The sequence below is a fragment of the Aquarana catesbeiana genome, linkage group LG05 (assembly GCF_042186555.1).
Source record: "Aquarana catesbeiana isolate 2022-GZ linkage group LG05, ASM4218655v1, whole genome shotgun sequence".
NCBI lineage: Eukaryota > Metazoa > Chordata > Amphibia > Anura > Ranidae > Aquarana > Aquarana catesbeiana.
In genome coordinates this window covers 601,560,558-601,578,543 of record NC_133328.1, presented here as the reverse complement: position 1 = coordinate 601,578,543, position 17,986 = coordinate 601,560,558, and the positions used below count along the sequence as shown (strand labels likewise).

Sequence of the window (17,986 nt, the reverse complement as noted above, 5' to 3'; positions counted from 1 at the left end):
AGCCCATGGGTAACCATATTACAGTAACCAATAGGGAAGCTCTCAATGCCCAGAATTAGTAAGACCAAAGCAGGATTAGGTTGAACCAACACCCCAGTGAGTTTGGAGATAATTTGAAGATCTTCCACCAGAAGCTCAATAGAGATTTACAAGACAATAGTATGTGGAGTAATGTCCCCACATTCCTGCCAGCAGTAAGGGGAGTTGGAAGTGAGAAAAAAATTACAGGAAAGTCTAAAATTTTAAGTTGCCACTATAATTGGAATAAAGGGAAAATCTTCCAATGGGGACTCTTGGGGGGAGATTTACTAAAACTGGTGCACACAGATTTTGATGCAGCTGTGCACAGTAACCAATCAGATGCTAACTTCAGTGCTTTCAATTAAGCTTTGACAAAAAAAGTGGAAGCTGATTGGTTTCTATGCAGAGCTGCACCAGATTGTGCACCCTCCATTTCTCCATTTTTAGTAAACCAACTCCTTGGTGACAAAAGCCTAATGCCCCATACCCACGGTCGGACATTGATCGGACATTCCGACAACAAAATCCTAGGATTTTTTCCGACGGATGTTGGCTCAAACTTGCCTTGCATACACACGGTCACACAAAGTTGTCGGAAAATCCGATCATTCTGAACGCTGTGACGTAAAACACGTACGTCGGGACTATAAACGGGGCAGTAGCCAATAGCTTTCATCTCTTTATTTATTCTGAGCATGCGTGGCACTTTGTGCGTTGGATTTGTGTACACACGATCGGAAATTCCGACAACGGATTTTGTTGTCGTAAAATTTTATAGCCTGCTCTCAACTTTTGTGTGTCGGAAAATCCGATGGAAAATGTGTGATTCAGCTTACACATGGTCGGAATTTCCCACAACAAGGTCCTATCACACATTTTTCGTCGGAAAATCTGACCGTGTGTACGGGGCATTAGAAGGGATTTTTCTCACTTTGGAGAGATTCTCTTGCTATCTGTAGTGTGGAAATCGCCCAATTGGGGCTCAGATTACAAAAATACATTAGAGGAATTCTACACATTCTGTACCCTATCCAAAAAATAAAGTTATGATTTTAGATATACCTTAAGAGAACACAAGATGCCACTTTAGGTAAATATGAAGAATACCAAGGTTATGTCAACAGAAAAGAAGTGAAGACATAGAAATAGTGGACAGCATTTACCTCCTTAGATCAATTATTAACAACCAAGTATCCAGCACTCAATAAATACAACACAGACTGGCACTTTGAGTACAAAGGTTGAAACCTACTATAACAAAGTTCCTTAAAACTACAGAAGTATATATAAGAACAAAGATCAAAATTGTACAGACTGTTTTCTCTCACTCCCTATGAATTGGAAAGCTGGAAAATGAAGACGCAAGACAGTAAAAGTATTGATGTGTTTGAATTTTGGTATTGGTGAGAAATTCTAAGATTATCATGGACAGCATGGAAAACCAACAAATGGATTGACCAACAAATCAGGTATTATGGTTCATTAAAACCCTAGATGACTAAACTAAAGCTGTCTTATTTTGAACATAAGGCATATTTTCTAAAGGAATTGAGGATTTCCACTTAATAAATTGTGTGAATATTTACTTCAATTATCAACTCATATGAAATTTTCACATAATTGGGTATTTGGAATGGGAATTTGCTTTTTGAATGATAGGATAGTAAAGTCAAATTGTATACAATTGTAAAAATTAAGATTCCCAACTTCTTTAGTAAATCAGCCTAATTATGGGAAGAATCATCTCACTAAAAAAAAAACTTTATTGGGAAAAGAAGAAGAGGATGGCCATCAATAAAGTGGTTGGATACAGAACAGAGCATGCCATTGAAAATACTGAAGAGCCAAACAGAAGTCAAGTCAGGAACACAATCAACGTGGTAGCCAGAAGTTGACATTAGCTTCATGGCACCTAATAATTCGAATACATTTGAAATATTGCATACGAATATTTTACTTTGTTATTTTTAGTCATTGGGTGAAGTGAAATGACTTTTACCTACCCATGTTAAAAAAGATCTATAGGTAAACCTTTTTTAAATTTTGGATAGAGTAAGGGAGGGTTATAACAGCTGCCAGATTTTTTATTTTTTTTGCCATCTGTGTCCCATTGGGAGACTTCCCTTCACTGTCCCATTTCATTTTCTGTCCTATAGTCAGGAAGAGGAAATCCCTGCATATTAAAGAAATGCATTGGAGATCCCCCGGTCACCAGAACTAGTGTCCCCATTGGAAGATTTTCCCTCTAGTACTTTTCGGGGGAAAATCCAAAATTTGGAATTTTCTTTTATTTTCACTTTCAATGATAATGGTAAACAGGATAAATCGAGAGGGTGAATCTCCTTAGCGGGGGCACAGACAGCAATAAAAACTGACAGGGGTTCTAATCCATCTCCACTCCATCCAAAACTAAGAAAAAGTTTTGCCTTAGTAATAATTTAAGTATAACAGCTTGGTCACCAACCTCCACCTAACCTGTGATTGGACATTACAGGACCAGCAGTACACTGATCCTCCCTATGATCACTCTGCTACTCTACTCCTGTTCACATACTCTTTGTCAGCACATGTTCATGCAATACATCTGATTGGTTTCTAGTTTTGGCCTGCCCTCTTCCATATTTTTCTGTACATGTACCTGCAGGCGACTGCAACATTTGGTAAAATGATGGGGTACCCATTCAAACCAAGTTTAAAAACAAAGGCATTTGGGTTCCAATTGGTCTATCTTGCCATTAACAGTCTTCTAATTATTCTGAACTACAAAATGTAATACGGTCTAATCTATTCCCACACCCATTTTATTTGTGAATGAAATGTAAAAAATGTGAAGCATGCGTCTATAACAATTGAGGAATGTAGGGATGGATATAGGTTTACACCTCTGTAATCACCTTATCCCAGACAGTGGGACTTTCCAGTTAAAATGGAATTATTATTTTTTTTCTTTTGTGTCGGAACCTTGACCTATCACCCCTGTGATCTCCACAGCTTATAATAAAAATGTTTGTTTTCCACCAAAAGCAAAAAAAAAAAAAAAGAAAAGAAATGTGTCACCATGACGTGAGTTCCTGCTCAAGAGACTGGGGTCTGTATATAAATGCTATAAAACCTGGAGGAGGTCCTAGACGAAGGCAGAGGAGGCTTGTGCTCCTAGCTCCTGAGGTTTGCACACAGACCACAATGTACAAGATCATTAGCTGCACGCTTGTGGTGGTGAGTACACACTGTAACTGCTATACTCTGTGGCTGGATAGCTTTTCTCGACTGCAGCTACAGTATAAGACTGTGTCTCTGACTGTTAGGTCTAAGCTACTTTAATTTCATGGTGTTTAACCTCTTGCTGGCCCATGCCATGTCTTCAACGCAATGAAAGCAATGGGTTGCAAATGACGCAGTTGACATCAGGAGGTTTTAATGCTCAGTAGCTTGAGATTAATATTGCCCTTAAAGTTTAACCCTTGTGTAGGCTGCTCTAAATGTCAGATTGGTATCAGTAGATAGGTGTTCATTGTATACAGTAGGGTTTGTTAGCAGATGTAACTATGCTATGTGATTGTGGCAGAAATCTTGCATGAATGTATAATCCTTATTGTGGAAATATGAAGGTATTTTGTCCTCAGCCTTAAACCCTGTAAGCTAAAGTGGTGTGTAATATAAAAAGTAGGATACTGTTATTGGGTACACTGAATAGAAGGATCTTGTGCTGTCTAATCATATAAATGTATCTGAGAACCCATATATTTGTCTTATGTCTGTATTTTTACATCTATCTGATCTATCTACCTGATCATTCATACACATGCAGTATATATGTTATCTTGTGCAAAGTTACAGCCTTCCTTTTCTTTCTCTTTCCTTCTTTTTCTCTCCGACGCTTTCTTTCTTTCCTTCTTTCTTTTTCTCTCCAACACTTTCTTTCTTTCTTTCTTTCTTTCTTTCTTTCTTTCTTTCTTTCTTTCTTTCTTTCTTTCTTTCTTTCTTTCTTTCTTTCTTTTTCTCTCCCTCTCTTTCTTTCTTTTTCTCTCCCTCTCTTTCTTTCTTTCTTTCTTTCTTTCTTTCTTTCTTTCTTTCTTTCTTTCTTTCTTTCTTTCTTTCTTTCTTTCTTTCTTTCTTTCTTTTTCTCTCCCTCTCTTTCTTTCTTTTTCTCTCCCTCTCTTTCTTTCTTTTTCTCTGCACCTCTCTCTATTTCCTTTCTTTCTTTCTTTCTTTCTTTCTTTCTTTCTTTCTTTCTTTCTTTCTTTCTTTCTTTCTTTCTTTCTTTCTTTCTTTCTTTCTTTCTTTCTTTCTTTCTTTCTTTCTTTTTTTCTTCCTCTCTTTCCTTTTCTCTACCCTCTCTTTCTTTCTTTCTCTCTCTCTCTCTCTCTCTCTCTCTCTATTTTCTTTCTTTCTTTCTTTCTTTCTTTCTTTCTTTCTTTCTTTCTTTCTTTCTTTCTTTCTTTCTTTCTTTCTTTCTTTCTTTCTTTCTTTCTTTCTTTCTTTCTTATTAAAGGCACTGCTGTGAGCAAACTCTGCCCACGGTAATAGGTCTGACCAGTTGTTATGCAATAAATGTGAAAATACAGCGCTGTCAGAAAGGATAGTAAGACAAGGCAAATTTATTCACCGGTCTAATGTAATAGATTTAAATAAAAAAAATCAAGCAGCAGTTAGAAATGTGAGATACCCACACTAGACAAGATATTTAAAATGGAAAAACTGCGCTAAATGAGATCAAAGCAGAATGAATGTCAACTCAGTGGAAACATAATATTGAAAGTCCATAAGAGTGAAGACAAATGTTGTTGTTCTTGAGAGGAAGATCACAATATAAAAGGCCTCTTCTTCCTTAGCAGAGGTGACATCACACATGAAATACACCACAGAAAGTAGTGGTAGTTTTGATCTCTTGTCAGGAGATTGCATACGCCTTTTAGCTTATGACCCAGCCACAGTCTCAGGATGGAACAATAGGACAACACCTCTCTTCCTCTCTAAACTTTTCTATTGGCCCACAGACAGCATCTCAATGACAGCCACCAGTCACATAGAAGAAAGAAGGGCTCCCATAGTGTAAAACTGTATATAGCTGTAAAATCGATCGATTTTGATCTCCTAACAAGAGATCAAAACAGCTGGTAAGAGGCTGCGGTTTTCAAGGTGAAGGACTATTCTATCCATATCACTACTTTCTGTGGTGTATTTCATGTGTGATGTTACCTCTGCTTAGGAAGAAGAGGCCTTTTATATTGTCATCTTCCTCTGAAGAACAACAACATTTGTCTATTACTCTTCACTCTTATGGACTTTCAATATTATGTTTCCACTGAGTTGACATTCATTCTGCTTTGATCTCATTTAGCGCAGTTTTTCCGTTTTAAATATCTTGACCAGTTGTTATGATGGTCAGAAATATAGCAATGTTTAGCAGGAGTAGGATGCTAAAAAATAAGTAAAACCTATTACTTATTTTTTAGCATCCTACTCCTGATGATTGGCTTTAAACGCCATGAAACGCGTTGAGTCCATACTCAAGGGTGCCAGGTTTACAGCGTGTTTTAATATTATGAATTCATCTTACCATGTTGTTTATAATTATTTATATTACCAATTTTGTACATTAATTCTTCATTATTGTTGTCTGTACCAATCATGTCCTTCTATGTATAAACATTAAATATGTGACTATTGTGCATCGAATATGTTTATATCGTGCCTATATTGTACACAAGAAATATTTTTTTTTTGTTCATTATAGGGACTACCCATAGGGGATTGGTTACTACCAATAAGTTGATATTCCATATTTGCAGAGACATACACCTCATTTAAAGTCCCATAACTGTTTCTTTTATCGCTTTTTTATAATGTCCCAGGGATGGAGGCGAGTCTCTGTTTTTCTATGTTTGGGCGGATGTGGGTCACATTTCGGTTTCTTTTATTTTAATTTTTCACATGGACAGGCTGTAGAGATCTCCCGTCAAGAGCCTCAATGGCAAGTGGAGTGTCACGCAGCTGCAGCGGAATTGAGTGCTTCGATACAAAGGCAGCATCAACGAACAGGCCTGCATCCCCAGAGTCGATTAGAGCCTGTATCTCGACGGACGACTCAGCCGAAGAAAGGGTGACCAAAATCAGGGGCTTATCCTTCTGGATAACTGGGGATGAAACAACGCCACCTAAGGTCTGTTCATGACAGGACCTCAAGGTTTGGGTGTTCCCTGGACGGGTAGAACAAGACTTCAAAAAGTGACCTGCCTGGCCACAAAAAAGGCACAATCTCTCCCTCCTCCTAAAGGTTCTGTCATCCACAGAGAGACGCGTGAAACCCAAGTGCAAGGGTTCACCTTCACTGACCGACTCGGTACCAGGAGGCATGGGAGGTGAGGGAGGCACAGGTGGGACTGAAAAGCTCGGAGACAAACGTACAGGAGGCTTCCTCTAGTGCTCCTTGAAAGAGAGTCTTTCTCTGAGTCTGGAGTCAATGAAGATGGCAAACATGATCAACTTCTCCAGCTCAGAGGGTATATCAGTGGGCCACGAGGGTCTCATTGTTCCACGCAACCTCTGCTGCCAGAGTACTGAATTCAATGGCGTAGTCAGCAACAGTTCTCGTACTCTATTTGATGGACATGAGGCATTTGGCAGCAGAAACGGAGCGTGCGGGAATGTCAAATACCCTTTTAAACTAAGCCACATACTCAGGGTAGCTCAAGACAACAGGGTTTTGGGTCTCCCATAGAGGGTTTGCCCAGGCCAAGGCTCTCTCAGAAAGCAAAGATATCAAGAAACCTACTTTGCTTCTGTCCGTGGGAAACGCCTGGGGCAGTATCTCAAAGTATATCTCAATCTGGTTGAGAAACCCTCTGCATTGGACTGGATCACCCCCAAATCGCTGGGGAAGCAGAGTGGAACCATAAAACAATTAAGTGCAGCGCAAATAAAATTACAAAGTGGCTTACTGAAAATAAATTCCAAACTGATTAAATAAATACAAAGTAACTTTTTGGAAATGTGTTGCAAAAAATAAATAAATAAATAACTAAATCAGAGTCCATAAAATCACAGATAATTTATGGCTTGAAGTATTCTTCTGATGCTATCCTGGTAAATTGCTTGTCTGCAGATCACATAAAATCATAAGATTGCCCTTACCAGATTGGGTGGACCCCTTAATTACAGGGGGTCTTTAAGGCATCAATGGACTATCAGTGCACTGCTCTGCTGGATGTCTTCTACGGGAGCAAACTATCTGATATCCCGGGATCCAAAAACTAGCTGTGAGGTCCGTGCGGTGTAATCCAAAGAAACAGCAATAATCTCCAACATGAAGAAATAAAGAGAAATCTAAGGGCACTCCGTATGGTAAACTCTTATAGAAAATTTATTGATATGGCAAGAAAATAAAGCGCTCACAGTGGGAAAACACAGTGGGAAAACAGCGATATTAAACAATGAAAGCTGTCTGTCCGTGACAGAACAGCTGAACATATGAGATAGCTGCGGGTGATGACAGCGGTAATGCTCTACCCCCGTACGCGGCGTTAAGTCACTGGGGACTTCGTCAGCGAGGAACCAGACATGCCTCTTATAGAGGTAATACTCGAGCTGGGTGCCTGCACAGGGACTGGAGCAGCAACAGGGTCGGCCTGCAACATAGGTTGTACTGGGGCGGCCAGAGTGGGAGATTCCAGGTAAGCCGTGCGACTCAGGAGCGTTTGTAACGCCATGGCAAACTGATTCATGCGGTGATCCAGTTCATCCAATCTGGAAAAAATATTACCAACAAGTGGATTGACTGCATCTTCTGAATTCATGGCCTTCATCTACTGTCAGAAACCATGAAATCAGGCCGAGACAGAAGTACAGTTAAATCACATTTGTTTAATAATAAAAGTAAAAAGAACAAACGTAGTCAAAACATAGCCAAAGTTTAGTAACCGGAACGGATAGTCAGCCAAGGATCAATGTAGTGGAACAGCAAGCAGGATCTGGAGCCAGAAGGGATGTCAGCAAAGCAAGTCTTGAACAGGATCGCAGGAGATGACTGACTGCCTATCTAATTTCTTGAGGTGTTAAAATGGCAGGGCAGTACAAAACCCCCCCCAAATGACCGCATTTTGGAAAGTAGACACCCCAAGGAATTTGCTGAGAGGCTTGTTGAGCACATTGCATATTTCATTTTTTTGTCACAAGTGATTGAAAAATTACAATAAAAATAAATAAATACATTTGTTCACAAAGTTGTCACTGAAATGATATATTGCTCAAACATACCATGGGCATATGTGAAATTACACCCCAAAATATTCTGCTGCTTCTCCTGAGTACGAGGATATCACATGTGTGGGACTTTTCGGCAGTCTAGCCGCGTACAGGACCCCGAATACCAAGCACCTCCTTCATGCTTTCTAAGGGCGTAAGTTCTTGATTTCACTCCTCACTACCTATCACAGTTTCTGAGGCCATGAAATGCCCAGATAGCAAAAAACTCCCCCAAATGACTCAGTTTTGGAAAGTAGACACCCCAAGCTATTTGCTGAAAGGCATGCTGAGTCCATGGAATAATTTATATTTTGCCACAAGTTTCGGAAAAATTACAATATTTTTTTGTTTCAGAAAGTAGTCAATAAATAATATATTGCTCAAACATGCCATGGGCATATGTGAAATTAAACCCCAAAATACATTCTGCTGCTTCTTCTGAGTACGGGGATACCACACATGTGGGACTTTTTGGCAGTCTAACTGCATACAGGACCCCGAAAACCAAACCCCGCCTTTAGGCTTTCTAAGGGCGTAAATTCTTGATTTCAATACTTACTACCTATCACAGCTTCGGAGGCCACGAAATGCCCAGATAGCACAAAACCCCTCCCAAATGACCCCATTTTGGAAAGTAGACATCCCAAGCTATTTGCTTAGAGGCATGTTGAGTCCATGGAATATTTTATATTTTGCCACAAGTTTCGGGAATATTACAATACATTTTTCTTTTCCACAAAGTTGTCAATAAATGATATATTGCTCAAACATGCCATGGGAATATGTGAAATTACACCCCAAAATACATTCTGCTGCTTCTCCTGAGTACGCGGATATCACATGTGGGACTTTTTGGCAGTCTAGCCGCGTACAGGACCCCGAAAACCAATCACCGCCTTCAGGCTTTCTAAGGGCATAAATTCTTGATTTCACTCCTCACTACCTATCACAGTTTCAGAGGCCATGAAATGCCCAGATTGCACAACCCCCCCCCCAAATGACCCCATTTTGGAGTAGACAGCCCAAGCTATTTGCTGAGAGGCATGTTGAGTATTTTGTAGATCTCGCTTTTTGTCACAGTTTTGAAAATTGAAAAAAAAATACATTTTTCTTTTCTTTCTTCATTTTCAAAACAAATGAGAGCTGCAAAATACTCACCATGCCTCTTAGCAAATACCTTGGGGTGTTTACTTTCCAAAATGGGGTCATTGGGGGGGGTTTGTACTATCTGGACATTTCAGGGCCTCCGTGACTGTGATAGGTAGTGAGGAGTAAAATCACAATTTTACTCCTTTAGAAAGCCTGAAGGCGGTGCTTGATTTTTTGGGTCCTGTACGCGGCTAGGCTCCCAAAAAGTCTCATATATGTGGTATCCCCATACTCAGGAGAAGCAGCAGAATGTATTTTGGGGTGTAATTCCACATATAACCATGCCATGTTTGAACAATATATCATTTATTGACATCTTTGTGTAAAAACAAAAAAAAATTAATTGTAATTTTCCCGAAACTTGTGGCAAAATATAAAATATTCCATGGACACAACATGCCTCTCAGCAAATAGCTTGAAGTATCTACTTTCCAAAATGGTGTCATTTGTGGGGGTTTTGTGCTATCTTGACATTTCATGGCCTCTGAAATTGTGATAGGTAGTGAGGAAGTGAAATCACCCCTATGATAACAATAGGTAGTGACAGGTACTCTTTTTTAAAAAAAAATTAGGTCTATTAGACTCTAGATCTCTCCTCTACCCTCCTCAAAGCATCTGACCACACCAAGATGGGTGTGATAAGATGCTTTCCCAATTTCCCAATGGCGTTGTTTTTATCCAGCAAAACCAAAGCCATGAAATGCTTGTGGCTTCCAGTTTCTTAGGCCATAGAGATGATTGGAGCCATTCTGATCTTCAATCAGTACTATGGTGAGCTGGCGGAGCCACCGGCTACATTATCAGGTTCCCTGGTGGGACAGGAGAGCCCGATAAAACCAAGGAAGATGACGGGGGGGGACGTTCCCTTCCGCTGCTTGTAAAAGCAGTCTAGTGGCTAATTAGCCACTAGTATTGCTTTTACATGAAAGCCGACCACTGGCTGAAAAGAACGATGAATAAATCAGTGCTGCAGATGAATGGTGTACCTGAAAATCAAACAATGGTAACAATAAAACCATAACTCAATAAAACCACGACAATCTATACCAAAAAAAAAAAAGAGTAAAAAATATATGCCGAAGCATGGGGGGCAATCCGCCCCCATTCTTCGGCATATATGCTCTTTTTTTTTTTTCTTAACTGTGATGGTGAAATCACCTCCTACAGCGCTGGAGTCACTGATTTAGGTATCGTGAGAGCAAACGCTGTTGCTGTCAAGATGAATAAATCAGTGCTGCAGCTAAATGGCATAACTGAAAAGAAAATAATGGTTAACAATAAAACACAGTAAACAGTAAAGTATAAAAGAATTACATACCTGAAAACCTGAACAGCAAACATGATAAAACATAGTAAAAAGAGCAGAACAATAGAGAGAGAACAATAGAGAGAGAGCAATACAAGGACAACTATTTTTGGCATAGAGATGATTGGAGCCATTCTGATCTTCAATCAGTACTATGGTAAGCTGGCGGAGCCACCGGCTGCATTATCAGGTTCCCTGGTGGGACAGGAGAGCCCGATAAAACCAAGGAAGATGACGGGGGGGGGGACGTTCCCTTCCGCTGCTTGTAAAAGCAGTCTAGTGGCTAATTAGCCACTAGGATTGCTTTTACATGAAAGCCGACCACTGGCTGAAAAGAACGATACCAAGATGATACCTAAACCTGCAGGCATCATTCTGGTATAACCACTCAAAGTCAAGCAACAGACCAGTACGTTGCTGGTCCTTGTTGGGCATATATTGTAATGTTCTTTTTTTTTCATGCAGCCTGTGGGCTGAACGAAAAAAAGATATTGATCGGTGGGTATGCCCACCATTAGAATACCACCCTGCATCTACCCACTTCTAATGATGGGCATACATGCACCATTTTTTTTTAACTGTGGTGGTGAAATCACCTCCTACATCACTGGAGTGGCTGATTTACGTATCGTGAGAGCAAATGCTGTTGCTGTCAAGATGAATAAATCAGTGCTGCAGATGAATGGTGTACCTGAAAATCAAACAATGGTAACAATAAAACCATAACTCAATAAAACCACGACAATCTGTACCAAAAAAAAAAAAAGAGTAAAAAATATATGCCGAAGCATGGGGGGCAATCCGCCCCCATTCTTCGGCATATATGCTCTTTTTTTTTTTTTTTAACTGTGATGGTGAAATCACCTCCTACAGCGCTGGAGTCGCTGATTTAGGTATCGTGAGAGCAAACGCTGTTGCTGTCAAGATGAATAAATCAGTGCTGCAGCTAAATGGCATAACTGAAAAGAAAATAATGGTTAACAATAAAACACAGTAAACAGTAAAGTATAAAAGAATTACATACCTGAAAACCTGAACAGCAAACATGATAAAACATAGTAAAAAGAGCAGAACAATAGAGAGAGAACAATAGAGAGAGAGCAATACAAGGACAACTATTTTTGGCATATATATATATATATATATATATATATATATATATATATATATATATTTTTTTTTTTTTTTACACTTTTATTTGTAACTGTAACGGTTCCAGGTTCGGGTCTCTCAAAATGGGATGGCATCTTTGGAGACCCTGTCAAAGTGTGTCCTAGTCTGTGCAGTGCTGTACCCTATGCTAATATTCCACTAATATGTGGTAGCGTTCGAAACATTCACCAACGCAAAGACCAGGATGGTCAGGACAGGAGGGACAATAATAACGGGTGTCACGCCTATGTCCGCGTTTGCTACAGACATGACATCTTCTTTGGGGAGATCATAGGGGTACCAGGAAGGACATACAGAAAATGCCTCCCATTGCAGCCTGCTTACTGCATTTGTTTTGGGAAGCTGGGCCACAGCACCGTCTGGAAAAGGAAGGGCTGTGACGATCTCTTTCTGGAATTTAAGGAAGGATCCAGTCCGTCCCGACGCTTTGTATAGCACATAAGCGTTCAGCAGAGCCAACTGGAATAAGTATACAGACACTTTTTTATACCAGCTTCTGGTCTTACAGGCAAGTACGGCGCCATCGACTGATCGTTGAGGTCCACCCCTCCCATATTAAGGTTGCATTCGTGGACACAGAGGGGTTTCTCCGCAACACCAGTCGCTGTTTGAATTTGGACGTGTCTGCGTGAAGGGAGGACAGAACAAAAACATTCCGTGAATCTCTGCACTTCACTGCGAGCAAATTATTACTTCTCAAGCCTAAGATGAGAATCTCCAAGCCGCTGGGGTAAGCCCCAGCGATTAGATCGCAAGGTGCCACATGCGCCAATTCCATGATCAAACAAATGACTAAAAAGTGGCATGCTTGTGTAATAATTGTCCACATACAAGTGGTACCCCTTTTCGAATAAGGGTGACACCAAGTCCCACACAATCTTAACAGCGCTCTCTATGTAGTTTGGGTATTGTGACTATCTTTTCCCTCGTAAACCATAAAACTATATATATATATATATAGCCTATTGCCCTGTCACAGAGCTTATACATCTTGACCCCATATCTGGCACGCTTGCTGGGAAGATACTGTTTGAATGATAAGCGGCCAGAATACTTAATCAGGGACTCATCAACTCAAACAACTTGATCGGGAGTAAACAAGGCTGCAAACTGTTGGTTGAAAAGGTTTATGAGGGGCCGAATTTTGTGGAGCCGACCGTATTCAGGGTCACCTCAAGGATGACAGAGTTCATTGTCGTTGAAGTGCATAAATCGCAAGATCTGCTCATATCTAGCCCTGGTCATGGAGGCAGAGAACAAGGGCATATGGTGAATTGGGTCAGTGGACCAATATGACCGCAACTTTTTTTAGTTATGCCCATGAGGAGGGATAGGCCCAGAAAGGTCTTAAATTCGTAGACCGTGATAGGTCTCCAATCTCAGGCAAAGGTAAACTGGGGATTAGTGGCAATGAATTGACCAGCATACAAATTGCATTGGTCCACAATAGATCTATAGAGATCTTCCGTGAAAAACAGTGAATAAAAATCAAGTGATGTAAAATCAACTGTTTCCACCTGAATTCTGGGTTGGCCAGTGAATGGGGGAAGTACGGGTGCTGCAGAAGTGGTGGGCTCCCAATTCAGATTGGCAAATGCAGCAGGAAGGGCACTATGAGCTTGATGCGCCTGTCTTTGTCTTCTTGGTGGCTGCGGGACACTAGTTGTGCTAGCCACCTCACAAGCTTGAACTGCACTTATGGGATTCGCCACGTCACCACGTGATACTGCAGTGCCTAGTACAACCAGGATCTACTAGGCCGCTGGTGCTTGCCAGTTCACCAGAAGGATGAGCTAGAACTGAGCTAGAATTACAGTGTAGCGCAAGCCGGCGGGGACTCTTTCTGTGCTGCCCCTCTGAAAAGTGCTGCCCTAGGCTTGGGTCTGGTTGGCCTAGGCATGAATACAGCTTTGATTGGATGCCCGGTCCTTCCCAGTGCACTGCAGTTTCATCTGCCAACCAACACAATATTACACTGATTGTAGTGGTGATATTTTTAACTGCCAGAACATAATATAAAAAAATGCATGCCAAAATGTTTGCACTGAATACAACTGTTCCACTGTCAACTGATCTGGAACTAGTAATAGCTAAAATACAGAACTGTGTGAGATGGAATGTATCTGATAAAGGAATTCCCCGGCAGGATGATGCCTCCCGTCACACATAATAAGAATGTACAGGTAGCTTATCTGGTATAACAATGGCATGTAAGCATGATATTAGCACAGAGCTGCAACAATGTGTAAATGCAATAACTCATACCGACAGAAGTCCTTCGCAATAAAAATAGTTATAGGGGTTGCCAAGGCTAGCCTCCTAGAAATGCTAGTTGCCTGGCTGTGTCTGAGACCAATACTTTTGTCACAGTCTTGGAACAAATAGGTTGTAAATGGGGAACAGAAAAGTGTCGGAATTTATCATTTCCCAGATCATTAACTTGCTCCATTTTGTCGGCCCGACAACTATTATTCTCAAATGGAAAGGCCAGAAACGGTAACCTACATAATTCTCTAATGATAGGTGTACTTTAAATAAGTTTTAGCTTCAGATCTCTGCCATCCCTACATTTATTCTACAAGTTCTTGAATTAATTTTATACCTGTAGCACACCGAACTTCCAGTTCATTCTAACTATATCTTGATAAAGTGACACACCAATCTGGCTGTGTGCCATGCCAAGTAAATGTATTTGCCGACCAGCTACTGGCCCAATCACTCATTGAGGTCAGTACGGGTGGTTGGGGCACAAAAGGTGAATTTTTAAGGGGTCTCAAAGACCCCTTTGCCAGTTTTCTAGCACTCTGTAGCAAATAATGCACCCAGGACATACTGTAGATCTTGACTCTGCTCCCCATTCCATCACAAGTCTCCCTACTGGTGTGTAAATGTGATGTGAAGACAGACAATTGGTTTTTAAATCAAAAGTGACCTCCAATTGCTCAGGCTTGTGACAGGTTAGCATTAAAGGTCTGTTTATCTGTAATAAGGTTAAAGGCAATACATCGTTTTCATCATCATGTAATTATGTAAAAATTGCCATACCCAGGCTTTAGCTTTAAAATAAATGCAAAAATGTATGTTAAATAACCAAATTTTTATTTTCTGATTTTTGTCCAGTTGGTAGAAATAATAAAAACATGAGATGAGTATTTATTAAAACAGTATACCAAATATAAACCTCATATGCCCTGAAAGAAAAATGTATTAAGTTAGCTAATTAGTCAAATGCCGCGTACACACGAGCGGATTTCTCGTCAGAAAAAGATATGATGGCTTTTCACGGTCACGCAAAAGTTCGCTGAAATTACAACAGTCAAGAACACTGTGATGTACAACACTACGACGAGCCGAGAAAATGAAGTTCAATGCTTCTGAGCATGCGTCTAATTATTTCCGAGCATGCGTAGGAATTTTGCACGTCGGAATTGCCACAGACGATCGCATTTTCGGATAGGAACTTTTCCCGACCGAAAAATTGAGAGCATTCCCTCAATCTTTTGCTGGCTGGAATTCTGCCAGCAAAAGACCGATGGAGCATACACAGGGTCACATTTTGCGACGAAAAAATCTCATCTGTCTTTTGCCGGCCGAAATTCCGATCATGTGTATGTGGCAAAAGAGTTTTTGTCCTAATAACCAATGCTGCTACATTTGGTCTAGGCTTCAATCATTTCTTGCCGTGAAGGGGGTAAGAGATGAAGCAAAGCAAACCAATAGGTGTCACGCCAGTAATAAATGCAATAAATAAATAAATAAATTGGTCGCTATTGGTTGCAGTATTTTGCTTTTAGCGTTTTTCTCCTTGCAGCATTTCTTAATAAACCCACACATATTAAAGCAGAGCTCCACCCAAAAGGATAAGCTCTGCTTGTTTGCTTCCTCCCACCCTTCGCTGCCATGTTTGGCACCATGCGGGGGGAGCGGGTACCTGTTCCCCACTTCCAGGAGACCTTGCTGCGACGAAGTCCTTAGAAGTTTGGCTTTGCGCATGCGCAGTAGGGAACTGGCTTTGAAGCCGCAAGGCGTCACTGCCGGTTTACCTTACAACGAATGGTGGCGGAAGCACCCAAGAGTCAATTGAAAAATTGGCTGGGGTGCTGATATCGTGGGATCCCTGGACATGTAATGCCTAGTACACACGGTCGGACTTTGTTCGGACATTCCGACAACAAAATCCTAGGATTTTTTCCGACGGATGTTGGCTCAAACTTGTCTTGCATACACACGGTCACACAAAGTTGTCGGAAAATCCGATCGTTCTGAACGCGGTGACGTAAAACACGTACGTCGGGACGATAAACGGGGCAGTGGCCAATAGCTTTCATCTCTTTATTTATTCTGAGCATGCGTGGCACTTTGTGCGTCGGATTTGTGTACACACGATCGGAATTTCTGACAACGGATTTTGTTGTCGGAAAATTTTATATCCTGCTCTCAAACTTTGTGTGTCGGAAAATCCGATGGAAAATGTGTGATGGAGCCTACACACGGTCGGAATTTCCGACAACAAGGTCCTATCACACATTTTCTGTCGGAAAATCCGACCGTGTGTACGGGGCATAAATGTCCTAATATTAAAAGTCTACAGTATTTGTATCTGCTGACATTTAATTTTTTGGTGGGGGGGGCTGGAGCTCCTCTTGAAATTGGCTGTATTTAGTGATTCCATAACCGTTCTGCCTTATAATATAATATAATAATATAATATCATATATAATATAATAATATAATATCAGATGATGAATGTTTGGCAGATTGTCAGGGTCATTCTTTATAGGAGTAAATGATTACTGAATACCTAATGCAGCTGAAAGCCAAACAAGAATGTAAATGGCTGCTACAAGGGAAGGCAAAGTCAAGATCCCACCACTGGCACCTAGAAGAGACAGTCACTGTAAGCCCTTATGCTGCCGAATACTAAGCCATCGTGTTGTGGCTGCACATAGCCCAGCAGAACTTCCTCTGCTACTTTCTGCTATCAATGAAGAATAAATAGAGTGCATTATTGTAGAACAAGTGTCAGATTATGTAAAAAAAAAAAAAATTCCAGGTTTATTTTGTACAGCTGTTTGGTAAAATGAAATGTGTCGTTTATGTAAACTTAACTTCCTCTATAAATTATAGAATTCCTTGATTACCTAAAAAAATTACAATATTACTTGTCTATTATTACGATTTAACCGCTTGCCGACCGCCCCACGCCGATGTACGTTGGCAGAAGGGCATGTACAGGCAGATTAACGTACCTGTACTTTGCCCTTTAAGAAGCGGTTTGCGGGCATGTGCATGCCGCTGTGACCTCCTTGAGTGTGATCGCGGGTCCCGTGGACTCGATGTCTGCGGAGATACCCGCGATCGTCTCACGGAGAGGAAGAATGGGGAAATGCCAATGTAAACAAGCATTTCCCTATTCTGCCTAATGACAGGACACTAATCACAGCTCCCTGTCATCGGGAGCGGTGATCAGTGTCGTGTCACAAATAGCCCCTCCCCCCCACAGTTAGAATCACTCCCCAGGACACACTTAACCCCTACAGCGCCACCTAGTGGTTAACCCCTTCACTGCCAGTCACATTTACACAGTAATCAATGCATTTTTAATTGCACTGATTGCTGTATAAATGTGAATGGTCCCAAAATCGCACCAAAAGTGTCCGATGTGTCCGCCATAATGTCGCAGTCATGATAAAAATCGCTGATCGCCGCCATTACTAGTAAAAAAAAAAATTAATAATAAAAATGCCATAAACTATCCCCTATTTTGTAGACGCTATTTTGTGCAAACCAATCCATAAACGCTTATTGCAATTTTTTTTACCAAAAAGATGTTGAAAAATACGTATCAGCCTAAACTGAGGAAATTTATATATATATATATATATATATATATATATATATATATATATATATATATTTATATTTATTTATTTATTTATTTTGGATATTTATTATGGTAAAAAGTAAAAAATCATGCGTTTTTTTTTTTTTTCAAAATTGTCACTTTTTTTTGTTTATAGCACAAAAAATAAAAACCGCAGAGGTGATCAAACACCACCAAAAGAAAGCTCTATTTGTGGTGGAAAAAGGACA

At 40.4% G+C, this 17,986-nt stretch overlaps 1 protein-coding gene across 1 annotated transcript in view; it reads left to right on the top strand.

The window, feature by feature from the left end:
• Positions 1-2,989: 2,989 nt before the first annotated feature.
• The window catches only part of TNFRSF11B (TNF receptor superfamily member 11b), a 47,630-nt gene continuing 32,633 nt past the window's right edge, over positions 2,990-17,986 (top strand). The window contains exon 1 of the mRNA XM_073632178.1: positions 2,990-3,237. Within this exon, the coding sequence (XP_073488279.1) occupies positions 3,025-3,237 (213 nt within the window). The 5' untranslated portion in view covers positions 2,990-3,024. The remainder of the gene's footprint in view (positions 3,238-17,986) is intronic.